Consider the following 23571-nt stretch of genomic DNA (forward strand, 5'->3'; position numbering starts at 1 on the left):
CCTATGACCCGTGTCATTGACAAGGAGAGGACACACAGTGTGCATGCGTCCAACATACGACATGCTAGCCCTGAAACATGACTGTCATATGACAGTCATGGCTGAACTTGAACCTGGTGTTTGCACTTTCTCCCTTTGTGGCCCATACATGTACATAAACGTTAAGATTTCAAATATAAAGTGCTTACCCCATGGCCACGGATGTTGCAATTATGTTCGGGCCCTCAGAAGTACCCGTATTTTCCGTATTGTTCAATAAAAAGCATTTTAATCCGACTGGTGGCCATTTTCGCCATATGCTTCCAACTACGTGACCCTATCGGTTGGGAGGTGTATTGCACTCTGATCCACTATAATTCTATGAGAAAATAGCCACCGATCGGATTAAAATGCTTTTTTTATTGAACAATACGGAAGATACGGGTACTTCTGAGGACCTGTACGTAATTGTAACATCCGTGGCCATGGGGTAAGCACTTTATATTTTAAATCTGAACGTTTATGTAGATGTACGGGCCATAAATGGAGAAAGGGCAAACACCAGGTCGAAGTTCATCCAACGACCGTCGTGCGATCCACGGCTAACGACATGCATGACATGAGTGAGTGTCCTGTTTGTCTGCAAGGAGGGGGTGCGGGGGGGCGTGGCGTTCCTCATGCCAGATTTATTCTCCGTCGTGTGACGGTGTCGCGTGCCGAAAATAGCCGATCCACAAGCTCACAAAGCGTCGCAGACGACACACGTTGTGAGCTTGTAGATCGGCTGTTTTCGCCGCGCGCAAAACTGCCGTACGACGAAACTCGTGCTTCACCAGTCCAGGGTACTGTCAGTGTGTGTATGTGTGGTTCCCTGGCTGTTACATAAAGTAATAAACCGCTCTGTCCTGACCTGCTGCTGCTCTGATCGCCAGCACAGGAGCTGCTGCTGCTTCCTCTTTCTAACAAGAACATTACAAAAAAACAATAATATATATTTATTTATAAGTCAAAAGAAACTTTTGATCAACCGGTGTTGACACTGACTGCAGGCTTTTTTTCTGGTATTGTGGACTAACTTTGCTGCATTTCATTGTCAAGGTTGTACGCCTGATGTCTTTGTAGTCATGTTTCTTCTGTTGCTGATGCGTTATAGCGGCTTTATTATGAATTGATGATTGATAAACATTGATTGATTGGTTGGTTGTGCAGGGGGGCAGGGTACACACACTGCAAAGCAAGATGGCGGCTTCCTTGTTGAGGATAGGACGACTTGGCTCCCTGAAGGTAATGAAATGTCAAGCACATTGTCAATGTGTGTCCGGCTCTTTCATCGGGAATGTTTAGCCCACAGATTTGGTCAGTGAAGTAATGGTGACCTGGGTCGTGCACAGACCGATTGCATGTGGTAAGAGTACATGCTTTAAAGCATGTACCATTACCACATGCAATCTGTGTTAGACAAAGTAATCTGATCACATTTCGTACAATGCGTTTTTATATTTTGCTGATTTTTAGCTCATAATGGAATTGATGAACAGCTACGTTTCAGTTTGGCCATATTGGATGCACATATTTAGCATATGATGCACTCCCACTGCGCCAGGCTTTGGACACCCAACCAGGCCCTATGCATTGCAGCTAAGCAAGGCCAAAATCCATAATGACGTTATGAATTAGTTATGACTCAATTTTGAATGGGAAACATTGACGTTAAGGCACAAATCTGACAACTGAAATGAAGATTAAATCATTATTTGATGGACTTTTATTGAGTTCCCCTCACGGGTATAGTCGGTAGTGAGCGTCTCACCGTGCGTGTGGGGGTGTGTGTGTAACAAGACCACTTTGAACTTGAAGGTCGATAGGCCTGCCATGCTGACTTGTCGTGGACATTTTTGTCCAAATATTTGTTTTTGCCATGGATATGCAAATGAGCGGACAATAATATATATTACCAGAAACACAAAGAGATAGCCCTGAATGACCATAACAGGCCTGTAGCCCTGAGAGTGTACAAATGGAACCAAATGGACCCATAGGGTTAATTTGGTTCCATTTGTACACTCTCAGAATTATGGGGGTTGTTGACAATATAAAAAGTTTGAGAACCACTGTACTAGTGGACTCCTAATGTGTCATAGTATCAGTGTCATACATATTCTGAAGAAAATCTGGAGACTGACATTCAGTAATTGGGTCTTATGATCACAACATTATGATATGTGAAAACGAAATAAAAAAATTGTCCACGGACAAGGCCAAGTCTTGCCATGGACACATTTGTCTGTCTACAGACATATTGATGACCCCTGTCAGGGTGACATAGGAGAAAAGCCAGTGGTTTGAATGTATGTGTAGTACAGTACGGTTTATAAGTCAAAGTCTTAGAACTGTACTGTCTGCATGACTCTCCCCAGTGTCTGCAGGCTGAGAGCTGGAGTACTCTGAGCAGAGTACCTGCAGCTGCAGCCCTGAGCAGCAAGTCTGGCGGTGGAGGCAAGAAGAACAAAAAGAAGGACTCAGGTAGGCTTGAAAACAAAAGGTCTTTAACTTCACATCATGTCTGTCGCAGCCTTGCTTCCTGCGTTCCCTTTAAGAGGCTGGTTGTGCTCAAATTGTGATAGAAGCACCACGGAGGCAATTAGGTAAATGCTGAAAGAATGCATTGCGCGAAAGACCAAAACTCGAGAAACAAAATTAGCCCTTGCAAAAGTAGCTGCAAAACTTTTTGAGATGAAGTTCCTTAATTTTCTTGATAGTCATTTTGCCATATCAACATTAAGTTTAATTAAGACACCACATCCAAATAAAATATTTCCAACTGATTTTGATTGTCCCAGGCTATACATAACCTTTATTTATTTTTTCTTCTTTAGAAATATTTTCTTTCACATCAGGATGTAAGTATCATTAGACTCAGAGCAATAGGCTAACCCAGTAACCCACCTATCTCTCAGACTCCCTCCCTAGTCAGAGTTAGGAGTTTGAATGAATGTTGAATTTTGTGCAGGATGTAATAATTTGCATATAGATGTGAGGGGACTGAATTTAACTGACTCTCTCACACTTATGCCAGTGATCACCCTCCCCTGTGCCAATGTTGGCACCTGTGCCTAAGGTTGCCTACCCCTGCTGTAAAAGGTCTGTAGTTGTGAAGGTTATGCGAAGTTGCCACCAAAACACAAGGTCACAATCAAACACATCCTGTTAAAAAAAATCATTAAAATGTTTTTTTTTAAAAAGCCCATCGCGCATTAGAAGGGCAATATCAGTCTCCCGAACTAGGGACGTGTTTTCAATGAGTCTAACATGGTTAAAATGGAGTTAGAATTTACAAAGGGTTTATATCGGAAGGGGGCGTGTCTCATAAAAGGAATATCAAATACCTAAATATTGGATCGAGCAACTCAAAAAGTGAAATGGGCTGTACACATAGGCTGTATGCACCGTATTCTACTGAGCATCCATGAAACTAAGCTAAAATATGCGTATACGTATACCCTATATTGCCACACAAGTTGGCTAAAAAAAAATCATTATTTCCCGAACTAGGTCAGGATGGTCAAGGGGATGATTAACCACATATTATAGCTTAACCTCGTCGCCCTCATTCTACTGCTTGTGTGGAGTAAGAGTTAATGTTAACCAGTGAGCTTGGTTTTGTTTGGGACAAAACACTTAAGATGTTTTTAGAGACACTCTTCATTCAGTTTAACAGTGGACAGAGAAAACATGAAACATCAATGTAGCTAACCAACCATGTCAGTTGATTCCTATGAAAGCATTTAATAATCCCTGTACCACAATTGTACCATCAGTTTTATTTATCTTTTCTTTCTTTTAAAGCTACAATCCTTAAGTTTATGTCTCGCTCGACCCCAAACTAAGAGAGCCTATTGGATCATTGTCCAAACTACAATAAAGAAAGATGGTGGCGCATCTAGTGTCAAGTCCTGTGTGCCGTCTGCTTCAAATAACTTCATTGACATTGTCCACCAATATGTCAACTAGGGACTACATTTCTTAATGGAAGAGTAGAGAGACCTCCTCCAACCACGGTGGATGTGCTGGTTACAGTATATTGTATTAACATACTTTACCACACGGATTGGTTAAAAAAGTTTTATTCATTAAAATAAGAAAGTCCAGGATTGTAGCTTTAAGTTGTATTATAAACTTGCCTCTTCTTTTCACAGGTTCTGTCACTAAAGAGTTCACTGACAAACCTTTGCCCCTTACAGCAAAGAAATAGTGGTTATTTCTGCCTGGTGCCAGGCTTATAACATAGTACTTCAACCCTTGTTTTCCATGTGTACTTCTATCAACACCTTTATCAAAACCTTTAACCTTGATCTATTTCAAGTCCCTTTGGTATATATCTTTGAGAACGGATTGCCTTGTTTAAAAAAAAAAAACTGGCACTAGTTTCCATCTCTTTTATTTAATGAAAAGCTACAGCTGAATTAAATTGGTTCAGTGACCCATCTCTTATAAATTGGCTATTGGCTTATCATTGGTATGGCTTTATTAATTTGAAGCCTAGCCTAACAAAGCTAACTATTTATTTTACAACTCACTGTCTAGATGGTACGGTACGCTGGTACCTGATAACTGATAATACTGGTAACTACAATTCTTTTCTTTTTTTTATGTTCTTGGGAGGATAAGCATACAAGTAATCTTCATGGGGATATTCTCACATCTGTTTCTTTTTTTTAAATGGGGATATTATCATCCAAGCTTATGATGGAGAAATTAATGAATTTCGTATGCTTGCCCTCCGTCCTAGACAAACACAAGCCCCAAACATACTTCGATATAGAGAAACTTGTCCAGCACAGGACATATGTGGATTTCCCTAAGAAGGAAGTTGCAGCAGCAGCAGCAGCCGCTGCAGAAGGTGTCGCAGCACACACACCGGCCCCAGAACCGATCATTGCTGCTGTAGCTGAAACTTTAGCTGCCGCCCCAGCAGCTGAAGCCACACCTGTTGTTGAAGCTGCACCTGCAGTTGAAGCTACACCTGCGGTTGAAGCCACCCCTGTCGTTGAAGCAGTAGTGGAAGCTGCTGCTGTATCTGAAGCAGCCCCAGCAGTTGAAGCCACACCTGTTGCTGAGGCTGCTCCAGCCGTTGAAGCAGCGCCCGTAGTTGAAGCTGTCGCTGAAGCGGCTCCTGCTGTGGAAGCTGCAGCCGAAGCTGCCGCTCCTGCTGCCGAACCGGCTGCTGAAGCTGCACCTGAAGCCCCTGTTGAAGCTGCTGCCCCTGCTGAAGCTGTACCTGCAGCTGAAGCTCCTGTTGAAGCTGCCGCCGCCCCAGAGGCTGCAGTTGAGGCTCCACCTGTTGAAGCTGCACCAGAAGCGGCTGAAACTGTACCTGCTGAAGCTGCTGCCCCAGAAGCCGCCCCTGCAGAAGCTGAAGCTGCCGCCCCTGTTGAAGCTGCGGCCCCAGAAGCCGCCCCTGTTGAAGCTGCTGCCCCTGAAGCCGCCCCTGTTGAAGCTGCAGCCGAGGCCCCTGTAGTTGAAGCTGCTCCAGAGCCAGTGGCTGAAGCTGCCCCTGAAGCCCCTGTCGTTGAGGCTGCAGCAGAAGCAGTGGCTGAAACCCCTGTAGAAGCTGCCGCTGAAGCCCCAGCTGCAGAAGCCGTTGTGGAAGCTGCCCCTGAGGCTGTAGTTGAAGCCGCTGTAGAAGCCACTGCCGAACCTGTGGTTGAAGCGACTGCTGAGGTTGTAGCTGAAGCGGCTGCTGAGGTTGTAGCTGAAGCGGCTGCTGAGGTTGTAGCTGAAGCGGCTGCTGAGGTAGTAGCTGAAGCAGCTGCCCCTGTGGAGAGCGCTGAGGAGCTGGTGGACACCGCTCCAGTCATAGCCGAAGCTGCAGGAGAGGAGCTGCTGGCAGAGGCCCCAGCTGAGCCCGAACCAATTGAAGCGGCTGAGGGTACACACTACATCTCCCCCACCTAAACCCCTTCTCTTTCCTCTGTGGACCCCGCAGTCTACCAGTCTACCAACAGTCATTTTCATTTCCATTTTTATTTAGAATTTTATTTGATAAGTGTTAAAGATAATGTGTAACGATACCCGATATCACAAAAGCACTTTTTGTTTCTTCTTTGCACAGCCTTATTTTAGTCATCTAGTCTTCATCCATGCAATAATTTCTTGGCACATAACCAGTTTTCTAATTCATCCCTCAAATAACATGCATGTCCCTTACCCCTATGTCCCTCTGGTCCCTTTGGCATTGTGCATTCATTTTCATAACCTGTCATTATGTTACTTTACTTGCATATGGAGCATGCATTTCACTACATCCATCTGCATAGCATTTTGCCTTGAGAAGGGTCTGCTTTGTCTCTCTCGGTCTCTTTTCATTTGTGTTTTTGTTGCATTATCATAAATCCTCACTTTTCACTAATTTCTAATTGTATAATTGCACCCATCTTTTATCTTTTATTTGCTTTCTTGCTTCCTTCCTTTCTTGCTTGCAAGTCATTTGTGCTCAACACCTTTCACAGTAACATTGTGTTTTTTTTTAATAATTTTGTTCTGGCTAAATTTACAGATGTACTGTTATTTGAGCACCAATGCTCGTTCCCCATCTAATATTTTTTCATGTTCTCAATCACCTATTCTATTATTTTTTTTCACACAACTTTTGTTTTTAATTTGTATCCGACTGTTGACTGAGGGTAATGTTAAAGCTAATGTGTACTGCTAAAGGTAATGTTATGGTGACAAACTGTCCCAGCTATCAATGGTTACTGCAGAATTGTGGCTTTACGTGAAATGTCCTTTCCTCCCTCCTCTCACACTTCCTCTCACACTTATTTGGGAATCGCATGTTAAAGGTTACGAGTAATTGTTCTCTACATGTACGTGCCAATTGTTGGAAGTTTTGGATGTCTGTGTAAATGTAAAATTTCCTTCCCCCTTCTTCACGGTTAAAGCACTACATGAAAAGGCACTCTAGGTTGCTGTGCGTGGAATCCGCATGATTGAAGGAACGATTGTATTGTCTTTTTTTTTGTAATTCATATGTTTTAAATGGCATGATAGTTTGATCCTATGGGATTTGAATTGGAGTGCAGTCAACTGCAGTCAACCCCATATCATAGTGACTGCAATATTCTTCAATGTGTGACCTTGCACGGCAACTTTTAATTTGTTAATGTTAACCAACCGAGCCTTTCTCATGTTCTTTCCTATATCTCACCCCTGTAGAGGTCAACTGTGTCTATCACTACCCAGGTGCTGTTATGTGCATGAGGGTTACGGCTAAACAAGAAAAAACAGACTGGTTTATAATTTTGTCGTTCTAGCCAAATGGACAGATGATGATATCCAAACACAAGGCCATGGTTTTGAGTGTGTTGTCCGTGAAGAGAAAGTAATTGTTTGTTTTTGTCCCCTCCCTCTGTGACTCGCAGCTCTAATGGACCCAATCCAGCAACTCTTCCTTCAGTCCATACGCGAGTACAGCACAAAGAGCCAGTAAGTGTCATGTGTGATTGATTTCACTCTATGTCCTCCACTCTGAACGATAGGATTTATATCAGCAAAGTTCCCCTTTCACATACAAAGAAAGGGGATTATAAGTGCACACCGTTAAAGAAATAGTATTACAACTGTAAAATGGAATGAATAATTTGTGTCATATGGTCCTATCTACAGTAGGTGGGCATGGTGGAGCATTATTTCTAAACAAGGCAATTTTACTAAGATATTATACTGACTGTGGTGTATTTACAGAATACACTTTACATTTATTGTTTAAATGTGTAAACAATGTTGAACTGAATATTTGGACAAGAATTCTGAGAATTTACAGGGTATTGCACTTGTAGGTATCCACAAGTTTCCTAGGCCGTTGTGGGCATCACTTCCTGTCAATTTGATCAGATATCAGGGATCAAATCGACAGAGTGACGCCCACAACAACTAGGAAACTTGTGGATAAACAATGGATCATTCGCCAAGCGCCACCCACTCCACTTTAAGCTGTGCTTCTCACCCATTGACATGCATGTTACTGTATATGACGGATTTCCCCATATAAATGATCGATCATATCAGGAGTAAGAGCTTCTAAATCTAGTCAACAAGGCCTGCAGTAGGCTATGTACTGGAAAATGTGCATGACATTATTTCAACAAACTAAAAATACAGAGAAATGTTAGAGGGAGAAACAGTTTATCCAACTCAATCAACTTTAACGTAAATATCACCAGAGTTTTCATGCGTTTCTAAAGAGCCTACTATAATTCTAGTAACCTCTGTCCGTAGTGGTGAGTACGTGAAGATACCCGGTTCTCCTCAGTGGCTGGAGCAGTTGCTCTGATTTTGCACACAGCCATTGACCATTACCATCTGAACGCAACTGTGAAGCCCGTTTTTCAATTTCATCAAATCTCAGCTTCTTATTAGCGTTTATGTGTCAAACAATGTCGCCATGGTTACGGGCCTGCCCAGCTATGGGACGAACTGCCTCCCGGGTTGCCAGATCATGTGCGCATATCCCCCCACGGATGCGCTGCGCCGACCGGGTATGGTCTAGTGCTTATAAATCTAATAGGGATTATTTCAGGATACACCACGCCAAAGTAACCATTAGCGTCAACATAAACACAAGAGCATCAGATCACTGCTGATTTGTATGTTTTATATGATTTGCACCTTTTGTTACGATTTACGGTGATTAGTATTATTGCCATCACCTGGGCGGGTGAGTCATTTAACTTTCCTAACGTTAAGTTGTGTATGTGTTCAATTCATGCAGCCTTGCAGTTTAAGTGCAGATTTCAGGGGTGAAGAATCCACCCTCCAACCGTTTTCTGGGTCCGTGGAATCTGTTGCTGGCTCATAGTCACTATCACGTTATTATCATGGCATTCCTATTCTTGCTATTAATGTCGCAAATTATTGTGTGTGGATGTTGGGTCAATTTAACATTGGCCTAACATCCCCTTCAGAAGCTGCTGCAGAACCTGCAGACTATTGTTTTGTGTGGTAGCAGAAAAAGACCATTTACCATGACCTATAAATGATTCCACTTAAACCCTCTAGCCTTGGACCACTTTTGTTTGGACCAAATATCTTTGCCAAAGATTGCTGAACTACAATCGCACAACAAGTCGAGATTTTGTTATCTCGACTTGTTGTGAGCTTGTATATCTCCCATTTTTGGCAAATTTTCCAAGTGGTTAAACCTGTGATCTGACTGACATTTCACCTGTACTCCTCAACACTAGGGCTTCTGGTGGGCTAGTTGATGCAGGCCCAGAGTATCAGAAAGCTCTGGCACAAGAGATCGTAAAACTGGAGAGACTTTATGGTACTGGAGACCTCACAGCTTTCCCAGAGTTCACTTTCCCAGGTGAGTTTAACTTGAAAGGCTTGCCAAAGTATTGCATTTATTTTAAAGTTATTTACATTACAATTGACACTTGTACTTAATTGCCTTTTGGTAATGATTTATTTATTTTGTTTAATTCTTCTTGCAAATTATGTTCCTTTGTTCCCCTCTCAGAACCCAAGTTCGATGACGTGTCTAAGTGAACATCAGCACCTCAACTTTTCTACTCTCAACCTTTCCTGTGAAACCTTGCTATGAAGTGGAAGTCTCATCAAAGGCCAATCCTTCGTTACCTCACAAATCCAACCTTTCCATTACTTTTGTACATGAAAACAGAGCTATTTCAGTAGCTTAGGATTCCATGGGAATTAAGCCAATATGTTAAATGTAACTTTTTATGGAGGCTAAGCTTAACGCTGTGAAATATGCTTTTTGCATAGAATAAAATGGGAATGAGCAGGATGTGAAAAATAAGAATAAACTCTGGTCTATATTTGTTGTATAAGGTCTCATGCTTTGTTTATTATCATGATAACGACATAGCATTTTTGTGGCATCATGAATCTTGCTGCTTTCCTTTGGTACACACCAATTCTTGAATACCAGTACTTTATTTGTTGGGAATGTGCTACTTTTATATGCATGTTTCTTATACATTTATAATGCCTTGTAAAAGTAAAGAAACAAGATTTGTATGCTGTGACACATGGAAAAACATTGATACGGCTGATATTTATGTTAATCTTTCCATTGAACAGTTAGGATCATTTGATGCGTTAACAATTTTCTGATAACGCAATGCTAGGACATCAGCCCAGGACCCACACACAAGCCATCTAAAGGCAATTTGGAGTGGAATGTTGAGCATTTGTTATTTTTAAAGGCATTCACAGGCCTTGTCTGACACATGCTATTTTATTATTCTGAAATGTTGAATGTGGTTAAAACTAGTCCAATAAAAGCCAAAGGATTCTCATTGTATGTGCGATTTAAAATACACTGCAGCACTCCTGTTAATGTGTGTTTTGACTAACTGTGCCACTCATTCTATAATTGCATTTGAAAAGAAGATGCAAATATCAGCACATACTATACTCGCAATTTTGATCTATGGCCCTGCAGATGTACAATACAAGGCTTGGGATGGCATGGTTTATGATGGTTGTGAGACGTTATTGGTCTTAAGCCTAACACAAAATACTGAAGGACAAAGAGCAGCTAAAAAGAAAATCATCTGGTTGTGGCTCTGATGAAAACACCTAGCATCTTATCCTGGACGACCTGGGACACCTGCAGTGTGGTGGGGAGACATTCCTGTCATCACCATTTTACCATAACATTTTAATGACATTTATCTGTTAATTCAACAGAACTGACTACTGTATTGCACTAGTTGCTGCTAGAACCAAAATATGCAAAGCAAGACAGACCTCTAGTGGACAAAAGGAGAAGAAACTTCAGAATATATTAAAAAGGGATCAAGTTGCCATCATCTCTGTCAATCAACTTGTGGACATAATCACCATCTGTCCCCTGTACAGACCACCTTCAGAGGCCGGCCTCTTCCAAGTGGGACCAGAGACAAAGGCGTGGCTACACAAATCTGAGTTGGACATTTGATGATACACAAAAGAAGAACCTTCGACTTAAGACTTCTGGTGATTAGTAGCTTTCTTGCCTACCTATGTTGAATGCACTTATTGTAAGTCGCTTTGGATAAAAGCGTCGGCTAAATGACTAATGTAATGAATGTATATTGCAAGGGAGAGTTTGTTGTATTGTATTTGCTCATGGTGACATTGTCAGATTGTAATTCCTCTGCATATTGGCATATATTACAGTGAATGATCATACGTTTGTTTTGTATGAGATATGTGTCAGCTCAGATTCCTTATTTGAAGAAATCATGTTACTGTTCAATATTTTGTATTTTATTTTTTATTTTTATAAATGGGGGGCCAAATACATTAATCATTTTGCTCAATATTTCTATAATTACTACAAAACCTGTGGACAGCCAGTCATTCATGGGCATAAACAAGAAGTTGAAGAGTAAATTTAGGTCTGATAATACCATGCATGTTCAAATGAACATTTTCTAAATCATACATTTATTATTTTTTTTTATTTTTTTTTACACTTATCATTGAGGTGCCCACAATATTTAGGTGCCCAATAGACCTGTATCCATCTGAACTGGGTCTCTGAATGAAATACAGTCAGTCAGTGTGCAGTCTCTCAAATATATACAGTACTGTACGGTCTATCAACGGTGAATATATGAATGATGAGAGAGTTTAGGTGGAGATGAAGTAAGATAAAAACAGATATCATTCAATGAATGGAAAGATTGTGAGAGACAGCATGTATTATGCCTCATCAATCGTGTTCTATTTTGAACTTGATTACCTCATGATCATAAAGTAGAAGAACCAGACTCCTTGTTATACTATGCAGATTTTGGTTGTTCACATACATTTTGCTTCTCTTCTCTCTCTATATTGTCACCACTCACCATACACTTGCACACTGTTGTTATTTAGATTAGATTTAGCGTCTGATTTAGACAGACGCCAGGGTTGATGTTTACCAGGTTACGCTGTGCCTCTAAATTGTTTTCTTTGCATTCTTCTTACGAGACCATTTACTCTGGGTTCATGCCATTTACTCTAGTTTTGCGCTCTGATGCTCTGGGAAAGATCATCTGCTAAATGCCTAAATTGCATATATAAATACCTTTATTCCATTATGTCTGAATAGACGTAGATATTGAGTCTTCACTAACTTCAAACAGAAGTGACCCACCCACCTGTTCCCCCAGCCACCATATATTTACCATTTATGGCAACCTACCGGCATGCCCAATAGATTTTGAGATACTGTGTGTTAAATTGGCCATCCTCCGAGGGGCATATGTGCCTAGAGAGTTTCATGGCAATCTGCTTTTATCAAACTGACCAGGCTGAGCCACACAAACATACTAAACAAACACCCACTGTGATAGATGAGGTATTACTGAATCAGTGAGTGTGTGGGTTACCAAGGAGAGAGGCAAGCCATCAAAGAAGGATGTAACCTCCATTCCTATAGGATCTTATTCCAAGGAGGATTCTATAGAAATATAGGACATATCATACAAACTCCTATTAAAAAAAGAAATTATATGATATTGTATAATTATAATATAAATGTATGATATTTTATTTACGTATGTTATTATGAAGGTTTGGATGACATGGTGATTCAATTTGGTTCAACTTTAGCAGTTATGGGCTACCCAACCAGAACAGCACAAATTTAAGGGCAAATGGGCTGCTGCTTAGAATGATGCCTATAGTAACTGATAAAGAGAACTATCGCATCAATAAGTACTTCAGGTCAACCGCATTTTCACAGGCAAATTATTTCGTTGTCTTAATTGATTCAAGGGGGATTCACTGTGGACTCGAGTTAATCAATAAATGCCCTAATGCAAACTGGGTGAAAACGATGGAGAACTGTTCATTTTTATTCTCCTCAAAATGTGGCATGCTCTTACTCCGCCATAATTATTTTAACCTACACTTATAAGCTTTGTTAGGACCTAAAAATGATTTACTTATTTTGGAATAGCTGGGACTTTTGAAATGTTTTAGGAATATTTTATACAAATGTTAAACTTTTATAGGCCTACAGTATATTATTTTTATTTTAGGCTATATACTCTCAGCCATTCCCTGCTCTGGGAATGGCTGAGAGTGAGTACTTTGGAAATCTTTATACTTTTGGAAATATTTAACTTTTTCAAATGTTTACTTTAGGCCATGACATTCATCATGTTTGCTGCTAGACCCGCCACAACAACGCACCAACTTGGGAGAGTTCCTGAATGGATAACATCATGATCCCAATGTTCACTGACAAGCTCATGGGACATCCTGTGTCAGACATCCAGAGATCGAACCTACACTGCTTCTCCAGGAACAGTACCCGTCTAGTTAATGTGATTAGTTTTCAGCAGCTGCATATATTGAATAAATTGATACGTACATCAGTAAGTACACTTATGTCTGAAAGGACGACAAATGGATTACATACTGCACAAAAAGTATAATTTTGTATTGAAGACATCAGAGGTAATTATGATTGTGTGTGTTCTGTTCCTTTAGAACAGATATTCTGGAAGGTCCTTCTTATAGGAATAAGAGGTCTGAGCGCCGGCTTTCTGGACGCTGAATCCTGCCACCTGATTGGCTCTCTTGGCCATCTCCTCCAGCTGCATTGTAGGATAAATGGCCATGTAGAATGCCAATGCTCCAATAAAGCTGTCTCCGGATCCTGTGGTGTCCACCGCTGTGACCTCTGCCGCAGGTATGTGATGCACGGTGGTCTCCTGTGCCTTTAGCACCACACAGCCTTGTTCCCCCAGGGTGATGATTACAGAGCCGCAGCCTCGCCCCAGCAGCTCCTGGCCCGCCTGATGGGCGTCCTCCACGCTGGAGGCTGGGACACCCGTCAGAAGCTCTGCCTCAGACTCATTACAGCAAAACACATCAGAGTATCTGTAGAAATCCGAATCCAGGTCGGCAATGGCCGGTGCCGGGTTGAATATTGTCTTCACGTTGTTGTCCCGTGCCATGCGTAGTGCCTGCAGGGACGACTCAGGGTTGATCTCCAGCTGGCATGCCAACACCTTTGACCGACAGAGGGCCGGTAGGACCTGCTGCAGCTCATCACTGCCGAGCAGCATGTTAGCGCCAGCCACGATCACAATAACGTTCTTGCCTTCGTCACTGACAATAATGGTGGCAGTTCCTGTGGCTGCCTCAGAGGCCCGCCAAACAAAGTCTGCATGAACGCCGTTGTCTTTGAAGTTCTGGATGTATGCGTCTCCATATGAGTCTTTGCCGACCTTGCCGACCATGATGGCCCTGGCCCCCAGTCTTGCAGCCTGGATGCATTGGTTGGCCCCTTTGCCTCCAAATGTAGTGAAGAACTTGTGGCCATGGATAGTTTCCCCTTCCTTTGGTAGCCTAGGTGCCCGGCTCACAAGGTCAGTATTACAGGATCCCACCACCATGACATCAAAACACTCCTCAGCCATGACTTTGTAACAATGTGTGTTCTTCATATGGTGTATCAAGTAACATCTCTTTTATACTCCACAGTTCTACCTCGCTAACACATCATTTAGAGATGTGATGTCATCCTCAAATCACTATGATTGGCTGTTGATTCAGCCTACAGCCATGTTGTTTGGCAGGCAATGAACTGTTTCCTAGGCTTTTCACTGTGTTCCACTTCCTGTCTTTTGATCCAATGAAATCCAATGAAACCGGTCAGATGACTAATGATATCCAATGAAATCCGACAGGAAGTGGAAAACACAAGCCTAGGAAACAGGTGGATACTACTAGTGGAGTATAGCCTATCATCAGAGTACTTTGTGCAGTACCCATTATCAGAGTATTTTGCCAATACATACGCCAAATGGCGATTGACAGATGAGCGGTCGTCTAGAAATACAACTACAAATCTCTATCTTTCTGTCTGTGTATCTGTCTGTCTGTGTCCCTTGTATGGCCATATATGGAAATCCCTGATGTTATCAATATTACATCATAGTCCTGACATCATAGACTGGCCTCCAAAGACTATGATAATGGGGATATGATGTCACTAAGTCTATAATGTCAACAAGTACTCTGACAGTGGGTACACTAGGTTTTGCTTAAAGGGGCATGCATTCCAAACGTATGACGTCATGGCCTCCAACTGCTATGAAAATGGGTTCTGCACTACAGGTACTCTGACAACAGGTGCAACGGGTATTGCATAACTAAAGGGGCATGTGTTCCCAAGTGACAAGCCGCCCTAGTTGATAATAAATGTAGATGTGCATTAGCCATTATCAGAGTACCTAGAGCCCAGTCTATGATGTCAGCCATCTATGACGCACCAACTTGGGAGAGTTTGGGGATCTATCTATGTATTTGTGGTAAAGGGACAGAAAAGACACAGAGATTCTTGGATTTATAGATTATTATTAAGATTAACCCAAGCTGAAGGCAAGGGGGGAGATTATGTTTTTGCCCCTGCCTCTGTGTGTGTGTGTGTGTGTGTGTGTGTGTGTGTGTGTGTGTGTGTGTGTGTGTGTGTGTGTGTGTGTGTGTGTGTGTGTGTGTGTGCGTGTGCGTGTGTGCGCGTGTGTGTGCATGCACGTGCACGTCTGTCTGCCCATGGCTAATCTTACAAATTACTACACTAATCAGTGCCAAGTTTCTTGTACATACTGGCATACTGGCATACTTCCATGGACAGTATGCCATGGAAGTAAAACCCATGTTCTACAATACATAATTTGTTAAAATATTTTTTCAATATTTTTCACCTTTTGTGAATTCACAGGCTATTGGATTGAAACAATAATAAAAAACGCAAAACTACATTTTAAATAGTGTTTGCCCACTGTTATTAAGTACAGAAGTCTACTTTCATTACGGTACATTCAAAACCAGTTTGTAGTATGGTCTTATCGTCTTGTACTCAAGACATTACACAGAGCATTAAGATGGCCACAGACAGTGCAAAAGAAACACATTATAAAAGGACATTTGAACAGACATATAAGAGAATAAAATTATAGTTCAGAGGAAATGATTACAAAAACTGCAGTTTTCTTGGAGTTTGTTCCAGATAAGTGTTGCATAAAAACTGTCCGCTGCTTCTGACTCTGGATTCAGATAGAAAAGCTGTCCCAGATGGATGGTTCATGGGAATTCCTATGTCATTCCTATGTTCCTTCGATCCTATTAGGGTTAGTGTTGGGGTTGGGGTTGAGGTTAGTGTTACTTAGGGTTGGCGTTGGGGGTATGGTGGAGCATAGGGTTAGGGTGGGCACCTTATGGGCACCTTTCGGTAAAACCATGCCTAACCCTGACCTTCATCCTAACCCTAACCTAAGTAAAAATTATGCCTAACCCTAACTTCAAAGTATTCCCGTTTTAGTGCCCGGATTTACCCTAGTGCCCACTCTGTGTTGGTGCCCAATCTACCTAGTGCCTACTCTACCTAGTGCCCACTCTGTTTTGGTGCCAAGATACCTAATGTACACTCTCTTTTCTCACCCCAAAGTGCCCACTCTTCCGGTTGCCCAGTTTTCCTAGTGTCCAGAATGTTTTGGTGCCCACCTTTCCTGTTACCTTTCTGGAATAGTTGCCTAATAAACAAAGTTTCAAGTAAAACAAAAAGAGCAACGTTAGAAGTAGAACTCATAAAGTGTAAAATCCTAAGTGTTATCTTCCATAATCGATTTACACTTTCAGAGATGCAGCGGCGGAAGAAGTACACAGATATTTTACTTAAAGTAAAAGTAGCAATACCACAATATTAAAATAGTTAAAAAGTATGCCTGTCTTCAAAATATGCCTTGAGTAAAAGTACATATTGGCATCAATAGGGTCAGTAAAGTAAAAAAAATACCTCAAAGTTGTAATTAAGTACAGTACTTGAGTAAATGTACATAGTTACTCTACACCACTGCTTAAATGAACAATGATGATTCTTCTACTGTGCAGAGATTGTGACGCGTGCGTCATCGTAGGATCCATATGTAGGACCTCGTCCAGTTTCTACACGGAACAAAATATTGGGTACACACAAAATGGCGACCTCCTTGCTTCGGTTAGGACGACTCGGCTCTCTCAAGGTAATTACTCGTTTATTATCCTATAAAACCTGTGTATTTTAATATGACATGTAATATGTTCATACCATTAATATCTGGTTACTTTTCCGCATCGAAAGACACAGAATATGTTTTTGTCGGACGCGAGCCCTGTCCTTACTGACCCTGACACCAGGTCGCTAACGTAGCTGAACAACAAGAGCTAAATCCCCTTTCAGTCCTTAATGCAGTGGTGGAAGAAGTACTCACATGTTTTACTTAAGTAAAAGTATCAATACCCTATTGTAGAAATAGTCCGGTACTTAAAAAATGTATTTGAGTAAAAAAGTATTGGCATGAAAATATACTTAAGAGTACCAAATGTCAAAGTACTCATTATCCCATTTCACAAGTTCAAAATGTATTAAAATCTTTTGAAAACAGTAGATAATCAAGCTCACAATGCGACGCATTGTGAGCTATGTTTTGTGGTATGTTTTGTGATAATGATCGAAATCTGCAAAGTATCTAGTAGCTAAAGATGTCAAATAAGTGTAGTGGAGTAAAAGTACCATATATTTAGTAGAAGTAAATTGATTTGAAAATCAGAAATACTCCAGTAAAGTAAAAGATATCTCAAAATTGTTCTTAAATACAGTACTTGAGTAAATGTACTTTACACCACTGCCTTAATGTCACATGGATAGTTTTATACATAATCTCTGAGTAGACTAAGCGAAAAACAAACAAACAAACAAACAAACCATTTTGTCATTAAACGCAGGTGACTGCTATTGCTAGAAAGGATCAATAACGAGGAACTCCTAAACAAAACATACCCACTGATCAACACGATAACTGTTCCAACCTTTACTACAGTTAAACCCAAAGCAGGTACTTATGCACGGAGATAACAACAGTAGTTGCTCACTTCTAGCCCAACATGAACTATTATGAAGTTGTATCTTTCCTTGCTTACTGAAAAATACCTGCCTTGAGTCTTGAAATATGACCCCCCCCTACTCTTATTTCCCTCTTATTGTGAGCTGCTTTTCAGTGTTCTCTCATTCAGATAACTGTGTATTACAAATGGTATAAAACTCCTCTCTTCTACAGTGCCTCCAGCGTGAGAGCTGGGGCATCTTGAGAAGTCCTGCTGCGGCATTCTGCACCAATGCAGGCGAGCCCACTACCGCATCACCTAAGAAGGCTAAAAAGGCAAAAAGTAAGACTCTTCCATATTTTTCAATTCACGTTACAAAATATTTCTTGAATGGTTAAAGATTAGGTTTTACTTTCTAACTTCCTTCCTTACAGGTTGCAACGTCGGTATTAAGTTGTAGTGTGCAAGTTAATGCTATTGTTACTGGTATGGTTACAGTGCACATGATCATGATAAGGTTCCTTTCCTCTTTGTTTTTCATGTTTTATGTGTTTCAAAATATTAATGGAATATGTGTGCTAATGTTAATGCTAAATGTATAATCCCTTTTTTACAGTGCCAAATCCAGTCCAGTTCATTAACTATGTCATAAGGTTTTTAAATTGCTTTTCCTTTGCAGTAAACCATAATTGAAAATAACCCTTTCTTCGTTAATAACAGTGACTGTGAATGTGTCCAGTACTAGTGAGTATAAGTGTGATGTCAGAATATATGAGATCAATAGAGAGATTGGTAATTCATAAATTATGTTAAGTAAATGCCTCTTAACTATTTTGTTTGCAGGTCAGCCTCTAATTTATATAAAGATACTTGAGACCTCTAATGATTTCCGGTGTATAACACAAGTTGGCTGAAAAACTAAATGTTTTAAATTAGTTTCATGCTTGCTTTTGAAATGTCAAATATGTAATAATTTAATACATCAGCAGTGACTAATGAATTGCTAAAATAATTGCCAATGTAAATGATTGTAATGATTTAACTCCTCTTCCATCTACCACTTCCCTCAGCCGTAGAGGCTCAAGATGAGAGAGCGTCCCTGCTAGCCTACAAGACCGCAGTTGCCTTTCCAGTCAAGCTTTCAGCCCCTGGATTTTTCCCAACACAAGCTCTAGGTGAAATCAAACCAGTGGATAGTCCGGCCATTCCTCACACAGTAGTAGCTGCAGCAACGGCTACTGCAGAGCCAGTCTCTGCTGCCGCCTCTGGCTCCACAGAGGCTGTTGTGGCTGAGGCATCAGTCGAGACATCTGTGGAGAGTACAATTGAACCTGCACCATCTGTATCCTCTCCAGCGGAAGAGGTAGTAACGAGTGAAACCGTCCATGCTGATTCAGCAGCTACACAAGAGGCAGCGCCAATCACAGAGCCTGCTATCGATGCTGCCCCTAAAATCCCAGCTACAGAATCTGTGGCAGAAACTGCCCCTGAGGTTGTCGCTGAAGCCCCCGTAGAAGTAGAGGCTGTGGTGGAAACCGAAGCCCCCGTAGAAGCAGCTGCAGAGGCTGTGGCTGAATCCCCTGTACATGCCGCCTCAGAGGCTGTGGTTGAAGCTGCCCCAGCTGAAGTCACTGCAGAGGCTGTGGCTGAAGCCTCAGTAGAAGCAGCTGCAGAAGCTGCCCCAGTTGAAGCGGCTGCTGAGGTTGTAGCCGAAGCTGTTCTTGTGGAGAGCACTGAGGAGCTGGTGGACCCTGCTCCAGTGATAACTGAAGCTGCAGGAGAGGGACTGCAGGCAGAGGCCCCAGCTGCCAGTGAACCAGTAACTGTATCCGAAACAGCATCAACAGAAACCCCACTTATAGTGGATTCTGCCACTGAAATAGTCGATGCCGCCCCCACCGCCACTGAATCCGTGTTGGCAGCAAGTCCTGAAACCCCCGAGTCAGAGAGCATTCCAGTTGCAGCTTCCTCCACCAAGCCCACTGAACCCTCAGTGGACGGAACATCGTCCTCATCCTCCAGCGACTCAGATTCTGACTCGGATTCGGATTCGGATTCTGAAGACGAGAAGTCTTCTAAAGTGAAGACGGCGGCTGCAACAGAGACCCCTGCACCAGAGAAGATGGAGGGCGCCACAAAGGAAGAAGCTGTGGTTCAGGCTGTTGCAACAGAAGTTAAAGAAGAGATTGGTGAAGTTCTGCAGGAGGAGGTGACACCACTAGCATCTGAAGCCACTCAGGCTGCCCCCACAGCTGAAGCTGTGCTGGAGGCAACACCAGCAGAAGTGTCCCCAGAACCAGTTGAAGCCACTATGGAGGCCACTAGTGAAGAAGCAGCCCCCAGTGGGAGTTCTGAGGAGTTGGTCGACTCTGCCCCTCAACTCTCCACTGCCACAGAAGAGACCATTGTAGAAGCTGCTCCAGAAGTTGACACAGATACCACAGAAATTGTGGCTGATGCTGCAGCAGAAGCCACTCCAAATGTGACAGCGGAGACCACGCCTGTTGGCGAGGCTCACGTAGAAGCTGAAGCCCCTACCGAGGCCCCAGTAGAAGCCGCAGAGTCTGTCCCTGAAGCCCCTGTTGAAGCTGTTGCAGAAGCCACCACGGAGCCTGTTGCACTGGAAGCACTTACAGATACCCCAGTGGAAGCTGCCCCTGAAGCTGAAGCCCCCGTAGAAGCTGCCCCCGAAGCCCCAGCTGCAGAATCTGCCTCTGAGGCTGTGCCTGAAGCTGAAGCCCCTGTAGAAGCCGCTGCGGAGCCTGTGGCTGAAGCTGCCCCAGCTGAAGTGTCTGCTGAGGTTGTAGCTGAAGGGGCTGCTGAGGTTGAAGCTGAAGCAGCTGCTGAGGTAGTAGCTGAAGCAGCTGCCCCTGTAGAGAGCGCTGAAGAGCTGGTGGACACCGCTCCAGTCATAACCAAAGCTGCAGGAGAGGAGCTGCAGGCAGAGGCCCCAGCTGAGCCTGAACCAATTGAAGCGGCTGAGGGTATACACTACTTATCCAACCCCAAATCTTTTCTTTACCTCCACACACTTTTCTATGGATCTTTAAAACTCCACAGAGGACCATATTTCTTAGACCATTCCTCATAACATGTACTGTTAAATGTTAAAGTGTTAACCATTTCTGAGCTACCTCACATATAGATGCTTTTGCTCACACCTATTTTCTTCATCAGCTTTGGTGCTGTTGCTGGTCGGCTCCATAGTGTCCCATATTTACTCAGGACAGTAAAATGCCCAGTGTGATTGTAACTCTTGAGAGTGTAAAATTGGTCATTTGGGTCCATTTTTATACTCTCAAGAGTTACATTCACAGTTACATTTACTGTGCAGTCTACTATGATGTTTTGATAAATTCCATTATTTTGCATGAAGCTGGTATAGTGCATGCCATGTACCTCAGCTGGGTTTACTTTCTTCCTGCATACATGTTTCATGTTCTGCATACATATTGCATTTGGCCAACATCCTATTTCTTGCATGCAACACTAATCTCTTGAGACAAATTTTGTATTTGCATGAAAGTAAAAAAGAAATGTAACGGATGGATTCCCAGATTGGCAAGACTCTGATGTACTCGGTATCTTCATCTCTCTTCATCTCACATATGCATTATCATGGGTGTGAATGTTTGGAGGAGGTCATGGCATAACGGTGCACAGTGAGACTGGCTAACATCAACATATAAATACTAATCCTGCTTGCATTTTACCCCCCCCCCCCCTACTTTTGAGTCATGGTCATTTTTGTCCCTCTTATCTCTGTTGCCCTTATGTGCTTTTTTCTTCGCATAGCTTTTTTTCGTCCCATAGCCATCTCCACTCTCCTGTTTTTGCATTCATAATTTGTGCTCTTTTTTTTTGCCGCTCACCACTGCCCCATTTGTATGAAATATATGTTCTTTGTTTGAAGCTCACAGGATCCTGTGGTAATATTAAGCTTACAGGTTGCAACGTTGGTATTTAAGTTGTAGTGTGCAAGTTAATGCTATTGTTACTGGTATGGTTACAGTGCACATGATCATGATAAGGTTACAGTTACAGTTGGGACCATCTTAAAATCTTCCCTGAGCCTGACAACGGAGGAACAGAAGCTGGGAGTGATTGGAGATCGGAGGGGACGGTGTATTCCAGGAAGCAGGATTACACACTTAGCCAGATAACAAATAATACTTCACAAAATAACATCTGAATTTCTGTTTATAATATGCAGTATACTGTATGTGTGACCAATTCCATAAATGGTCATTGATTTACTCCTACAAGTCCATGTATTTCACATTTATCTGGCTAACGGTGTAATCGTTCATCTTGGAAAAACCTCCCTCCCTGTTGGCCTTGTTAATGTCACCAGGCATTTGTTTCCTTTCTGTCTGTCTTTCACTCAGAAACTTTGGGTTTGTGCATGTCATGAGATTAATGAAATTGTTTTAAATGTGTCTTTAAAATGGCCTTTAATGTGGGATTTCTTTAATGGTTGTGGAAAGTTTTATTCTCTGTCCTGCCAAGTTGATCACAACTTTACTTTCCATTGTAGCATGTTTGGAACATGTCCCGCCTGTTTTCTTAAAGTTAGTGTTAAAAGTTGGATTGTCTTTTCTATTGTCCCAAAAAGCCAACAACGGCATTTTAAAAAAAAACTATTGACTCAAATACATGGGAGCCCTTTGTTTTTCAGTGCAGTGAGCCCATGCACACTATGATTTATGATTTGCTGCCTCTTTAGAAACAATTTCATGCGTGCTTTTTCTAGTATTGTTTCTCTACAATGGGCTGTCTCTCTTGACTGGCTGCCAGCAAGTTTACCTCCTCGTGCTTTCCCCTCACAAACTCAGTTCCTCAGGCTTTTCACACCAGCATGTCTACAGACTCTGTTGTAGGGGGGGATAGGAAATGCCCCACCGTAAACTACCTTTGTCAACACGTGTGAATATTGAAATCTCCTCTGGCCTTTAAAGGCCTTATCAGCTACTGACAAATTGAGCTGGGAGATTTTGAGGAAAGAGGGCATCACCTTCTTTTGTTTTATTGCTACATCAAGTCCTTTGTTGTTCAACAAACTTCATGACCCCCCCCCCCCCCCCTCAATAGAGAGATTTTTTTGATTAGCAGTGTAAAGGATACAGAATAAAACTCATCTCTACATTCAGACTAACATATTTGATGTTTTTTTTGATGACCAGGAGCATTTTTGACGCATGCTACCAGATTCAGGTTTCTTACACGTCTTTGTTTTCCCTCTCCTCCTCCACCCTCCACAGAAGTTGCTGCGGCAGCTCCCCCAGAACCCGAGGAGCCGTTCGACAACAGCACGTATAAGAACCTCCAATATCACGAATATAACCCCTTCACCTTTTCTGACCTGGACGTGGAGATGGCCAAGTACCGCCTGCCACAGCCCTCCTCCAGACAACCCTCGCCCTGACACTAGAAGAAGAAAAAGCAGAGATGGCATCGGGGCTGAGTCTGTTCATCGCCCCCCCCCTCACAGATACCCTTTTTATTTAATTAGAATGATGGTGATAATGTTGTCCCCTACTCTCTCGTATCATTGCTCCCTTCCCCGCCCTCCTCAGATTTGCTTGTAATTCTAATGTCATTAAGAGATGTGTTATATTATTAAAGTACACAAATAAGAAATTAAGTCTCTTTCTTTATGGTGGTTTGGCGCTATTATTATTGTTGTCTCCTAAGGAGGAATAGGCTTATAACAGCAAT

At 42.2% G+C, this 23571-nt stretch overlaps 2 protein-coding genes across 2 annotated transcripts; one reads left to right on the forward strand and one right to left on the reverse strand.

The window, feature by feature from the left end:
* Positions 1 to 827: 827 nt before the first annotated feature.
* LOC311064319 (uncharacterized protein) lies at positions 828 to 23486 on the forward strand. The gene is made up of 13 exons (XM_084084152.1): positions 828 to 1040; positions 1189 to 1263; positions 2397 to 2502; positions 4769 to 5908; positions 7401 to 7464; positions 9222 to 9346; positions 9500 to 9524; positions 10867 to 10894; positions 13710 to 13886; positions 16908 to 17012; positions 18087 to 18195; positions 18924 to 20837; positions 23115 to 23486. The coding sequence occupies exons 2-13, from the start codon at positions 1219 to 1221 to the stop codon at positions 23276 to 23278; spliced, it is 4002 nt and encodes a 1333-aa protein (XP_083940278.1). The 5' UTR covers positions 828 to 1040; positions 1189 to 1218; the 3' UTR covers positions 23279 to 23486.
* Positions 13470 to 14408, reverse strand: LOC311064986 (ribokinase-like; the record flags this gene model as incomplete). The annotated part of the gene is made up of 1 exon (XM_084085114.1): positions 13470 to 14408. The coding sequence occupies one exon, from the start codon at positions 14406 to 14408 to the stop codon at positions 13470 to 13472; it is 939 nt and encodes a 312-aa protein (XP_083941240.1).
* Positions 23487 to 23571: the final 85 nt, after the last annotated feature.

This window comes from Gymnoscopelus microlampas, assembly GCF_963454915.1.
Source record: "Gymnoscopelus microlampas genome assembly, chromosome: 17".
NCBI classification, from domain to species: Eukaryota; Metazoa; Chordata; class Actinopteri; order Myctophiformes; family Myctophidae; genus Gymnoscopelus; species Gymnoscopelus microlampas.

Excerpts from the sequence above, each read along its gene's own strand:
- LOC311064319 (XM_084084152.1), top strand. The coding sequence starts at position 1,219 with ATGGCGGCTTCCTTGTTGAGGATAGGACGACTTGGCTCCCTGAAG. Across the intron at positions 5,909-7,400 it reads ACCAATTGAAGCGGCTGAGG|CTCTAATGGACCCAATCCAG; the intron begins GTACACACTACA and ends TGTGACTCGCAG. Across the intron at positions 9,347-9,499 it reads CCCAGAGTTCACTTTCCCAG|AACCCAAGTTCGATGACGTG; the intron begins GTGAGTTTAACT and ends TTCCCCTCTCAG.